This window comes from Rana temporaria, chromosome 13, assembly GCF_905171775.1.
Source record: "Rana temporaria chromosome 13, aRanTem1.1, whole genome shotgun sequence".
Classification (NCBI taxonomy): Eukaryota; Metazoa; Chordata; class Amphibia; order Anura; family Ranidae; genus Rana; species Rana temporaria.
Window position 1 is genome coordinate 48080850 of NC_053501.1, and position 13625 is coordinate 48094474.

The 13625-nt window shown below is 39.8% G+C and overlaps 1 protein-coding gene across 3 annotated transcripts in view; it reads right to left on the reverse strand.

Moving 5' to 3' along the window:
- The window catches only part of MAP3K9 (mitogen-activated protein kinase kinase kinase 9), a 98301-nt gene that overhangs the window by 23711 nt on the left and 60965 nt on the right, over nt 1–13625 (reverse strand). For all 3 annotated transcript variants that reach the window (XM_040333219.1, XM_040333221.1, XM_040333220.1), the window contains exons 3-5: nt 9560–9740; nt 5188–5336; nt 3488–3663 (exon numbers count right to left, since the gene is read on the reverse strand). In XM_040333219.1, the coding sequence (XP_040189153.1) occupies nt 3488–3663; nt 5188–5336; nt 9560–9740 (506 nt within the window). The remainder of the gene's footprint in view (nt 1–3487; nt 3664–5187; nt 5337–9559; nt 9741–13625) is intronic.

The following is a 13625-nucleotide window of genomic DNA, read 5'->3' on the forward strand; positions in this document are numbered from 1 at the left end:
TATTAAGGATGGGGTAGTGATCCACCAATATAAAAGTTCTTGCTTGGCTGGATAGGATCATGGTAAGTCAAAGGATAGAGCCTGCTTTTTCTGTTTTTGAATGAAATTGGGTGAAAGACCCTGCCTTAAAGGAGTGACCATTAGGCCTAGTACACATGGAGAAACTCACTGAGGGACATTTCTTAAATCTCAGTTCTCAAGCATGAGCTCTTAGAGAAATAATCTCTATTTCTGGAAGAAAAACGTTTGCTTGGGATGTGCATAGGAACAGACCCACATATTCTACACAAAGGGTAGGTCAGAGAGCAGATTTCCTAAAACCGAAAGCCCGGAGCAACTGAATTGTCCTGTAGACATTTCCTGACAACTGACAGGGAAAGAAGTCCTTCAGAACGAGGTAATCTACATAGTCCGTCTTAACTGCCCTGGGTTTCGAGTAGGGCCAGCAGAGGTGTGAAGACTTTTCTGAACACTCTTTGAGCAGAATATAAAGTAGGCGAAAATACAGTGATATAACACTGAAGTGATTTTGTGGCAGTGCATGTGCAACTTCTGAAAACACTGATAAGTGATTTCTCAATGAAGGAAAAGAGGTTCATCAACATCAGACACTACCAAGAAATTGAGGATTTGTGGAGTGCAGAAGAGTTATGGGGAAGCCGTGTCCTCAAAAGCTTGTCAATGTCCAATCATCTGAAGGTATGTGCCTATAACCCATGGTGTATGAATATTTTGCCAGTACTGTACGATTAAGATATACTGTATTTATTGGCGTATAACACTCACTTTTGTACCCTGAAAATAGAGGGTAAACTGTGCCTGTGTGTTATACGCAGGGTGCTGTGGAAAGTTTTTTCCCCCTGAAACTTCCCTCTTAAAGTTAGGGTGCGTGTTATACGCCGATAAATACGGTATAAAATTACAATTGCACATTTTAAACCACACCACACTGATTTTACAAATCTATATAGTACTGTGCAAAAGTTTTAGGCAGGTGTGAAAAAATGCTGTAAATTAGGAATGTTTTCAGCAATAGAAGTGTTAATAGTTCATTTTTATTAATTACCAAAGCACCCTTTGCCTTCAAAACAGCATTGATTCTTCAATTTATCTAGGTGCACTTACACCTTCGCGTATTTACGCCCGCCGCTCGTGCCGCTGGAGGGGTGATTTTACATTCTTGTCTATGGAGATGGTTCACATCTCACGCCCAACGCCGTACGCCTGCCGCCTGAAAACAAGTCCCGGACCCTTTTTTCAGGCGGCTTTCGGCATAGACAACAATGTGTTGTAAAAAAAAAAACAAGACCCGTTTTGTCGCGGCAAAATACGCTGCGTTATAGTGTGAATGCAGCCTTACACACAGTTTTTGAAGGAAGTTCATGTAATCCCAGACAGACTCAATGATGTGCGATCAGGGCTCTGTGGGGGCCAAACCATTACTTCCAGGACTCCTTTGTTCTTCTTTACGCTGAAGAAAGTTCTTGAATGACATTGGTTGCATGTTTGGGATCGTAGTCTTGCTGCAGAAAAAATTTGGGTCCAATCACACCCGTCCCTGATAGTATGGCATGATGTATAAATATCTGCATTTCTCAGCATTGAGGACACCATTGATCCTGACCTCTCCAACTCTATTTGCAGAAATGCAGCCCCAAACTTGCAAGGAACCTCCACCATGATTTACTGTTGTCTGCAGACACTCATGATCATACCACTCTCCATTTTTTTCCTTTTTCAAAAACTGCCTTCTGCTACAGCCAAAGTTATCAGATTTTGTCTCATCAGTCCAGAGCTCCTGTTACTGTTATCCTGCACCCCAGTCTCCATGTTTTCCTGCACAGGACATGAAACAAGGCCAAGCAACTCAACTAGGCACCAAAACATAAGGACTGAGGTGCAGAAAGATTACAGCAGGTGCTCTGGACTAGAGATTTCTGAAAGCATTCTTAAAGTGCTACTAAACCCAGGAGCCTGCATTCACTTTATCTGGTCTCCCATAGTACACAGTACATGGAAATTCAATAGTTTTAGCAAATATAAAAACGGCTAAATACCTTTTCTCATCAGCAGTTAGAGCAGTCTTGTGAATTCTATCAGTGTCTGGTTAAAGCTTGTAGGAGGGTTTTCGCCCCTGATTGTCCTATGAGGCTGCAAAACCCCTGACCCTCTGTCTGGACAGTGCCGATTGGCCTGAGCTGATCATATGCACTCTCCCAAGAAGAAAACAAAATGCTTTAGCAATACACACCAAACTGATCATGTGAACCTTACCCCCAAGGCTCTGTTCTATCAGGAGATGGAGTGGGGACTGTGGCAGAAGGGGAGGATCAGAGAAGACAGGATCAAACAGCCTTTTTACACAATGCAGAAAATTGACCTCTTAGGTTCCACAGTGAGTATAACAAACATGCTTTACTGCATATACAGACTGATTTTACTGTTGTGGGTTTAGGTACACGTTCCATTTACTGCATTTTTTCACACCTGCCTAAAACTTTTGCACAGTACTGTATATGATATACTCAATTACATTTTTCTATAATCAAGCAACATAACCTATAGTGTGTTGTGACTAAATTTTACTTTTTTTTTTCAGTAGCTCTAAAGTGGGATAAAAAAAAAAGGAACAGACAACAGGAGCTCTGAAGACATTCTTGATCCTATATTTAGATCTACAGTATAAAAGACAAATATGGCAGTACTGAAAACTGACATGCAATTATGATTATGTGATGCGATACATACATATAAAACACACATTTACAGTAACAGTGTCCCTTTAAAGTGGTTGTAAACCTCAGAGATTAAAAAAATGAACAAAAAATATTCCTCTATAATGTGTATTTGTCTCAATTAAAAAAAAAAAGTGGCATTTCTGGATCTCCAGCTGATTGGCAGCCTCAGCTCTGTTCCTGTGAGCTGTGTGAAAGGAGTATGTCCTTTCCCTCCAATCGGCTCTCCTCACTGAGCTCTGCAGAGTAACTTCAGCTCTCCACCCACTGCCTTCTAAACGCTAGGCAAGCTGTGAAATTGTGGAGTTTGAATGGATGTAGAGAAGACTGTAAATAAACAGGCACAACTTATGTAGGAGAATTTTTCTCATCTCTGTGTCAAGCTACGCAGTGCCAATGGATGCATACAGCCGGGCTTGGGATCAAGCCTGCACGTCTTGCCCCGTAGCAAGCACTTGCTATGGGAGGAGCAGACACAGAAGAGGAAGAGCCAACATCTCAAGTGGGGGACCCCAGAAGAGGAGGACCGGGGCTGCTTTGGGTAATAACATTGCACTGAGCAGGGGAGTACAACATGTTTATTTTTTTAATTAAAAAACAAATTGCCTTTAAAACCATTTTAAACTATCAGATTAGGGATATGAACCAACACGGGATACAAAGAGCTACAATCAAATCAATTATTTTCACTTTCCATATTAGTTACATAGTAGGATGACTATGGGTTATAACTGGTAAATTTAGGAATAAACCTTTTCTTTGGCCCTGAGCTGGTCAAACATTTCCTGGATCTCCTGCTTCCAGTCCTCCTGCAAAGAATGGAATGAGTCTTTGGGCATATCAAAGAAGTCGGATTCCTCTATAGTGATTAGCTGGAACAGGATGTTGGTAAATGAGGGGCGACAGTGGGGGTCAGGGTTCCAACAATCTGAAAAAAAAAGGAATGTTCAGCTGATAGTCATGGATTATACCCAATACGAAAGATAAATAAATATATATATATATTTTAATAATTAAATATATATAGCCTTTTCGTGTTTTGTTGCCTCATGACCTGGAAATATCAAGGATTGCTTGAGGATTTGCATCATTTAATTTACAGAACATGCCCACAACTTTGAATTATTATTTTTTTTTATTGTGAAGCAAAACAACAAACAGAAAAAGTCAATATATAAAATTAAATACAGTAAAACCTTGGTTTGCGAGCATAATTCGTTCCACAAACATGCTTGTAATCCAAAGCACTTGTATATCGAAGCATTTTTTTTTACAGGGTATAAAAGAGAAGAGAGACACCTCTAAGTGTAGCAATAAGTTGCTAAATATTGTACCTTCATTAAATGTAACCATATTGCTACACTTAGAGGCACCTCTCTTTTTTGTATACTAAGTTGTGACATGACGCTACTCTTATATCAAGACATCGCTTGTATATCAAGGCAAAATTTATTAAAACATTTTGCTTGTCTTGCAAAACGCTCTCAAACCAAGTTACTCTCAAACAAAGGTTTTAGGGCTCTTTCACACGGAGCGGATCCGTATTGATCCACCCCGTGTGTGTCTGTCTGTTCAGCAGGGATCATCCGTAAATCCCCGCTGAGCTGTCGGCGGACAGGGCGGTCCCCGCACACTGTGCAGAGACCACCCTTGTCTTTCCTCCGCTCTCCCCTATGGGGAATCGGATGAATACGGACCGTGTGTTCGTATTGATCCGATCCGTTCCGCCAGACGGAAGAAAAATAGGGTTTTCTTCCGTCTGAAAAAGCAGATCTTTGCGGAGGCGGATCTTTACGGACGTTAGCGGATGCTCATCCGCTAACGTCCACAATCCCATAGGGATGCATTGTGAGTCCGTAAACGGACTTGTAAAAAACGGACCATTCGTCCGCCCGTGTGAAAGGGCCCTTACTGTACAATAAAAAATTAAATAAAATAAGCTCACAAACCTCCACAAAAAAACAACATTATATCAATAGTTCTATGTATGTAGAAGAAACTATATTTAATCCTACTGGGCGTTTCAGAATAAAGCGGTTTAGGGATGACAGGCAGAAATTATCATTAAAAGGATTACTAAAAAAAAATAAAAAATAACCGTTTTCGAAACATACTACCCTTGTAATAAGTTGGTGTCTCATGTACCTTTACATATCAATATTTTTGAGAAAAAAAATCCTTGCTGGCTGCAATACTCACTAACATGTTAATAAACTGAAATGGAATAAAATAGGATACCCACAGCATGCATAATCTAACATTTTATACTGCAGATGAGAAAATGTAAGCAAACACCACCACTTTGTTTTGGCTCCATTTTCATTAGGTTTACATATTAAAGTGTTGCGGAAGCAGATTCTGTCTATAACTATCAACTACAAATGATTTAAAAATGACAGTTTTATTGTGCTTTTGCCTTCATTTTGGCATTTCTACATATGGTCAGTTTTACCTTCCATTAGCCTGGCAAAGGGCTCTGGGCAAGTTGATGGAATTGGAAGAGAGAGTTTATTCATAGCAACACCATAGGCCACTGCCAAGCCATCAATGCCTCGGAATGGTACTTCCCCAGTCAACAGCTCCCACAACAGCACACCGTAGCTAGAATTTCATGAAAAGACAAGTAATAAAACATGTTAAGTCATATAAAGCTCAGCTAAGCTTAGCTCAGATAAACACACAAATTATGTCCGTTATGCCCCCAGTATTGCCCACCAACAATGTTGTGAGAAGCTTAAAAAATGGCTTGATGAAAACACAAAAGTCAAGTTTAATTATGTTACATTCAATGTCATCTGTTCCATTTTTCCTTTAGTCAACCAAATCATTTTATTTAATTTTTTAAATGGCGAGTAAGGATTAGAGCCTCTGACAGACACAAGACCCAGGCTGGATATTCATAGACCCTGGGTTATAGGCTGCTATCTTCACATGTTTTCACACTGTTAAAGCTTGTGGACATGCTCCCTATAACCCTACCCCACACTGTTTTTATAGCAAGCAATGCAGAGTAACAGCAACAGAGGGTAGGTTGGTCTATCCCTGTGCCGTACTCCGAAATATGGAATTTGCAGGCAAGTCAAAATGCCTTTTATCTTAATTGTACTATACAGACACAGACTTGAAATTCATAGACACTGGGATAACCCCAAATAATGAGCCTGAGGGGTGGATAGCAACAAAGCAAATGGAGCAGTACCAACAGGCCCAACAAAATAAAGCTCAAAAAAATCCAACTCAGAGTGCTGCTGAAAGTAACTTGGGTTCGAAAGCCTACATTTACAGAAGTCTGGACATTTACATGGTAGAACTTGGAGAAAGCGTGAACCCGAGATCAGGCGCTAGCCTTACAAAGCTGGGCAACAGAAGCGTCATTTCGAGAAAACTCAGTGGAGAATCGGGAAGGGATCCTTACAAGTGAACACCGATCGCTATAAAAATGACAACGGTTCCAAAAAATTTGTGAAAAGTGTCCGAAGTGTACGCCATAAGGTCGCAGTAACGATAAGAATCGCAGATCGCCGCCATTACTAGTTGAATTTTTTTTTTAATAAAAATGCCATAAAACTATCCCCTGTTTTGTAGATGCTACAACTTTTGCGCAAACCAATCAATAAATGCTTATTGCGATTTTCTTTTTATGAAAAATATGTAGAAGATTTTGGGGGGATATTTATTACAGCAAAAAGTAAAAAAATTTCATTTTTTTTCAAAATTGACGCTCTACTTTTGTTTATAGCGCAAAAAAAACCCAACAACCCCAGAGGTCATCAAATACCACCAAAATAAAGCTCTGTGGGGAAAAAAAGGACGCCAATTTTGTTTGGGAGCCACGTCGCACGACGGCGCAATTGTCAGTTAAAGCGACGCAATGCCGAAATCGCAAAAAGTGTCCCGGTCATTGATCAGAAAAATGGTCCAGGGCTGAAGTGGTTAACCAAGACTATCCATGATCCTGGCAGAGGCATATTGAGTATTATTCATGAGAACTTCAGCTCGTTTGATTCCAGTAAACACACCCAAGTTCACCCACTCCCACTTTTTCTTCAGTTTCTGGATGTGTTCCGCACCTTTCATGAAGGAGGCAAGCACGTAGGTGTGGCAGTTAAATACAGAAACATAAACCAAAAGATAGAGAAAAGTTTTTACCATATCAGAATTGCAAAGCAACAGGCTGGCTTTTATTTGTTGCAAATATAAAATGGTTTAATAAGAGATCAATTATTAAAAGAGAAGACTGGAACTAGTCGCTCCCTCCTGGGAGGACATATAGTTGGTCAGACAGCGCTCTGGATATTGTCAAATATGTTAATGACCACTCCACTGATTGCTGCTTACGTGGACTGTCTTGCATGTATACATGCATTGAAAAATCTCGAAATAAAACTGTTATTGAGAAGAAAAAAAAAAGAGAAGACTGGAAACATTTTTTTTCAAGAATTATACCTATGGATATAACAAGTCTACTGTTATACCTTTAATGCGACCTACAGTACAGACCAAAAGTTTGGACACACCTTCTCATTCAAAGAGTTTTCTTTATTTTCATGACTATGAAAATTGTAGATTCACACTGAAGGCATCAAAACTATGAATGAACACATGTGGAATTATACATAACAAAAAAGTGTGAAACAACTGAAATATATTTCATATTCTAGGTTCTTCAAAGTAGCCACCTTTTGCTTTGATTACTGCTTGGCACACTCTTGGCATTCTCTTGATGAGCTTCAAGAGGTAGTCACCTGGCGCAGCACCCCATCACTCTCCTTCTTGGTCAAATAGCCCTTACACAGCCTGGAGGTGTGTTTGGGGTCATTGTCCTGTTGAAAAATAAATGATAGTCCAACTAAACGAAAACCGGATGGAATAGCATGCCGCTGCAAGATGCTGTGGTAGCCATGCTGGTTCAGTATGCCTTCAATTTTGAATAAATCCCCAACAGTCTCACCAGCAAAGCACCGCCACACCATCACACCTCCTCCTCCATGCTTCACGGTGGGAACCGGGCATGTAGAGTCCATCCGTTCACCTTTTCTGCGTCGCACAAAGACACGGGGGTTGGAACCAAAGATCTCAAGTTTGGACTCGTCAGACCAAAGCACAGATTTCCACTGGTCTAATGTCCATTCCTTGTGTTCTTTAGCCCAAACAAGTCTCTTCTGCTTGTTGCCTTTCTTTAGCAGTGGTTTCCTAGCAGATATTCTACCATGAAGGCCTGATTCACACAGTCTCCTCTTACCAGTTCCAGAGATGTGTCTGCTGCAAAAGGTGGCTACTTTGAAGAACCTAGAATATGAAATATATTTTCAGTTGTTTCACACTTTTTTGTTATGAATAATTCCACATGTGTTAATTCATAGTTTTGATGCCTTCAGTGTGAATCTACAATTTTCATAGTCATGAAAATAAAGAAAACTATTTGAATGAGAAGGCGTGTCCAAACTTTTGGTCTGTACTGTATAAACTGTACAATTCAATTGAAAAACAAATTTAAATATTAAAGATTTGGGAGTTTACTGTTAAAAAAAAAAAAAAAGATTTGGGAGTTATCCTACTATTTTATGCAAACTGTAATTCGTTTTGAATTTTTGCACCCTTGATTTCCATCTTCTTTTATATTTATTTGTAACATAGAAAGTATATATATATATATATATATATATATATATATATATATATATATATATATATATATAAAAAAAAAAAAGACCGACACCAAACAATTATATTCCTTAAATCAGACATAAACCCCAATAAAAACACCTCCAAAATGCTTACCACCGTTTTTTTTTCTGACAAATATGTGATGGGTTTGTAATTTTGGAATGAGGCTCTCAGCAGACACCAAACATGTAAAACGTGCTGCCTGTGACGATATGTCAGGATCCTGGTGTAGAAAGCCACTGCGGAGATCCAACCAGGGAAATTCGTACACTATACAGCTGTTAGATAACAAAACATGACACAAAATTCTATTCTGTCCAGCCAGCCTAATGCCGCGTACACACCATCACTTTATGTGATGAAAAAAAATGACATTTTCTGTGAAGTAAAAAACAACGTTTTTGAAACTTCAATTTTCAAAGACGAAGTTGCCTACACACCATCGTTTTTCTCACAATGTTCTAGCAAAGCGAGGTTACGTTCACCACGTTTTTCAATTGAAGCTCGCTTCATAACTAGCTTCTGGGCATGCGCGGGTGTAAAAACGTCGTTTTGAACAAAGTTTTTTGCTACACACAGTCAATTTCTGTGAAGTAAAAGACGACGTTTTGAAAAACGACACATAAAATTGAAGCATGCTTAAATTTTTTTTGGTCGTTTTTCAGAAGACATAAAACAACGTTTTCCCCCACACACTGTCATTTAAAGTGACGTTTTTAAAAACGTCGTTTTTTTTTCATCACAAAGTGATGGTGTGTACGCGGCATTAGAGCTGGGTCATGCTGGAAGCTTTACTGACCTGTCATTTGTGTTTTTCTAATTAAAAACCGCAGGATAGAAATTCCTCACTTAGCCGATGACTCCTGTCAGTTCTGTCAGACATGCATCCTTCAATGGAGATTCTCTGGTCTAACAGAATCACAATCATGCAAGTGTGGGCATGAAATGCGTCACTGTGATCTTTGCCAGCAGGGATTCTAAAGTCCCAAGTTTACGAACAAAAAAATTCACCAAAGTTAAACATTTGCATGAGAACGTTCTGCATGGCTTCAACAGCTTCCTTCTTACCAATACTGACAAAACTATCTCAACAAATCATAATTCATTGTAGAAGATAAATGGTTAGGAAGGTACAGGAGGAGAACAAAGTAACTTACCTCCACACATCGCTGCCCTTAGAGAACATAGAGGAGCGAATAACCTCTGGTGCCATCCAGGCATAGGTACCCGCCGCACTCATCTTTGTTGTCCTGTGCCATTCTCTTGCCAGGCCAAAGTCTGTGATTTTTAGAACCTTGTTACTGAGGTCTCCATTTTCTACCATTTCCACAATTAAAACTGAAAGACAAAAATTGTAAATAAGTATTGCCTTAAAGTGGAGTTCCACCCATAAATATAACATTACATCAGTAGTTTTAAAAAAATGTCATTAGTCCTTTAAGAATTTTTTTTTTTTTTTTTTAGATGCCTTCAAAGTGTTGTTGCTAGGCAGAATAGTTAATCTTCCCTCTTCCTGCACCTAGGTGCTTAAGCTTCACCGCACAGACTCCTGGGAATGTAGTGGGTGTAACTTTCCAGGAGTCTGTGCACTCCCCAGTCTCGAAGAATCATGTGACTTGGACAGTACAGGTGCTGAAACCTGATCTGAAAACTATTACATTGCTTGTGCAGCACTGAGCATGTGCGAGATCTGCAAGGCTGAAATCCAGGAAGTCATACAGTCTGGCTTCATGATGCCCACACTTAAGATGGCCCCAGTCAATTTCTATTTTATAAAGTGTCTAAATGCTGTAACAACCTAACAAAACGGACCTTAGTTTACAGACTAACTTTACTAGAATACATTAAGCTTGTGTATTACAGGGGTATTTATACTTAAAAAGTGAAATTGTGGCTGGAACTCCGCTTTAAGCGGTACATTTTAAAGGGGTTTCAAGGCATATAAAAACCATTATTAAAAACGTGGGATATTCTTAAAGTTTATCTAAAACCAACAATGTTTCCATTGTGGATGGAGTAGAGAATGAGGTAAGGGTTGAATTCTTTGGTCTTCAGTGTCCAATTCCAGTGATTTCTTATTCTCTCCTACAGACAAATAGGAAGTGAGCAAACCCTGCTACTGCCTTTACAACCACTTTAACATTATCCTATGTCTCCATGCACATTAGTACATTTGGAGGCATATTTTAAGCTCAACATTTAGAGGCAGAAAAAAAAAAAAAAATGTTAGACGCTCCCAAAACACCAGTACAAAAACACTATGTAAAGGTTTTTTTTTTAGTAGGCAAGCAGAGAGACTGGCAGGAACGCCAGGTATTTCACACAAAGGAAACAATACAAAGAGAACAGGATACTTTTTATACAAGTACATGGTACAACAGGTGCATATAAGGAAAATGAAATGTTGGGTTTACATACTCTAAAATGTTCAATGTCGATGGAAGTTTTGCCAACCTCCCTGAACATGGCTGCAAGAGGAAAATTGACCCCAGATTGAACAGGATAGTGTAAACGTGGACAAAAGGCCAAGAAAAACTTCCAACGATATACAAGATATACTCAAGTTCAAGGTCAGATCACACTATCTGTTTTGACAGTGGACTAAGGAGGACTCCACTGTTGAAAGAAAGACGCATAAAAAAGCAGACTGGCATTTGCTAAAATTCATACCGACGAGCCACAATGCTTCTGGGAGAACGTCCTTTGGACAGATAAGACAAAACTGAAGCCAAATCAGCTCTATGTTCACTGAAGAATGAATGAATCTTTCAAAGAAAAAGGTCACCATACCTACTGTGAAACATGGTGGGGGTTTGGGTATATTCTGCAGTTGATGTGCTGTGTCTGGCATGGAGTGCCTTAAAATGTGCAGCGCACAACAAACTTCAGACCAGGGTTTCTCAATTTCAAACTCTCAGAAAAAGTAACCACCAACATCAATAGATGTTTTAGCAAAAACACAAAATGCAAAAAGCGTTCTTTCAAGCGACCATCGTGCTAATTTACCCTGAGCTGTAATTAGTAGGGGTTCCCTGAGACTAGAAAGTCATTTCAAGAGTTCCTCCATTTTAAAATGGCTGAGAAAGGCTGCTCCAGACTATCAAGGAATTATGGAATGAAACATACTGCCCAGTATCAAAGCTCTGTTTGAGTTGCAGGTCAATGGCCAAGAACAAAACATTGGGCTATTATAAACTAGGCCAGGCATATGCAATTAGCGGACCTCCAGCTGTTGTAAACCTACAAGTCCCATCATGCCTCTGCCTCTGGATGTCCTGCTTGTGGCTGTCACAATCTTGCAATGCCTCATGGGACCTGTAGTTCTGCAACAGCTGGAGGTTCGCTAATTGCATATCCCTGAACTAGGCTAAAGGGTCCCATTATTTTAAAATTAAAATCAATTAAAAATCAAAAACAAAGTCTGATATTTTACTACCCGTTTCAATAAGCCTGCCAAATTTTCAGGAGCCAGCTAAAAAAGTTAGGAGCCATGTTTGTGCGTAGGCCCCCAGCTGGTGCATTTACATTTGTAGGTGTGTATATGTGGGGGTGGAGTGTTTTTTTTTTTTGGGGGGGGGGGTTTATGTGCTTTGGTGTAACTTTACATTTTTACAATTAAGAAAAAAAATAAAAAATAATGATGGATACATAGTGGGGGGCACTTTACCTGAATGTGTGAAAGCAATCAGGTGGCAGCTTCCACCTGACAAGTGAGCCCTGCTGCTTGCCCGCAGTAGGGCTAAATTTACAAAAAAACACTACCTGCCCGGTACCCAGAACTGCATGTCCCGGGTGACGACTGATATAAATTGTGCATCCCTGCAACAGTGAATAGGCTGACAAAAGCCCAGGTGCCAGGATGCAATTTCAAATTGACACGGTGGCCTGGCGCCTGGGATTGTCGAGCTCTGCATTAAGTTATTTCTTCTACATGATGGATTAAGTGATACTAAACCCACACTGTTTAATTTACATTGTCCCTTCTATTTTTGTATGTGGATGAAAGCACTATAATTATTTTTTTATATTAAAACACACATCTTGGTACCTTTTTTCTAATAGATATACAGCTGTCACATGACGCAGCTCTTTCCCAGCCTGTCTGCAGGAAAACACAAGCAGGAAGAGCTACTAGTCCTCTGCTGCTGGTCACATTTTCAAAATTAAGAAACGGCCTTTGGAATACAAAGTAAAAATAAATAATATCAATAAACTGTTTTAAATTGTCATACAAATATAGATTTGAAATCAAATCTTAATTTTTTTGGCAATAACATGGTATGGGTGGATTTTTGCCAGTCACAGGCCGTGTCACGCCCCTCCCCTCTGGCGTCCAAGAATTCGAGGGAGGTGAAGCCTCCATTAAGCTACATGCAATATCCCACCCCCATTGTGTTTAGCTGGTTAGTGGACATGAAGGAGGAGGGAGAGAGTATGCTGTCATTTACCACTGTTCATATGCCCACAGGTGTGACTCTATAGTCACATGGGCTGTTCAGATGTGATAGGAAGGAAATGCTCAGCATAGAAACTCACTGAAAACTGAGCGTGTGCAGAGTTGTCACCGCAGCTACAAAATCCACAGCTGAACTGGGGACATGGACAGAATGGGAAGATAGAGCGCAGCAAGATCAACAAGGTTTTTTTGCAAAATACAGAAAACGAATCTCATAGTGAATGAGTGAGTATGAACAGCAAGCTGCTTTGGAGAGGTCGTATGCAGAGCACTTCCTGTTGGCCCTTTTCGGCTTTTTTTTTTTTTTATTACTCCCCATAGCCATTTATAGAGAACTCTGTCCAGCACACACGCCAAGACTGTAACTGCAGCTTTTGCTAAAAGTATATAAATTGGGGAAGTAACCCGGCAGATTACAGGAACTCTGCTATTTGTGGCAGTCATCACACCGCTAAGACTATACAATGAACAGAGGACCACAGTTTACCTAAAAACTGCTGTTATGTAAGAAAACTCCACCTTTATAATCTTATAACTCCTTCCATCGAAGCAAACTTAACATAGCAATATTCAAACAGTCAAGGAAAGTGTTGAAGAAGCAAAAGAAATTAAAATGTGACACACCACCTCTACTACCCGACTCCAACACCATTATGGCTGGTTCACACTGGGATAAACCAGGAACGCGGCACACAGTCAGATTTTGCAGCTCGTTCATTTAAAAGCGAATTTGCATGAAGTGCGGAAGAAGGCACATTCTGTGCATG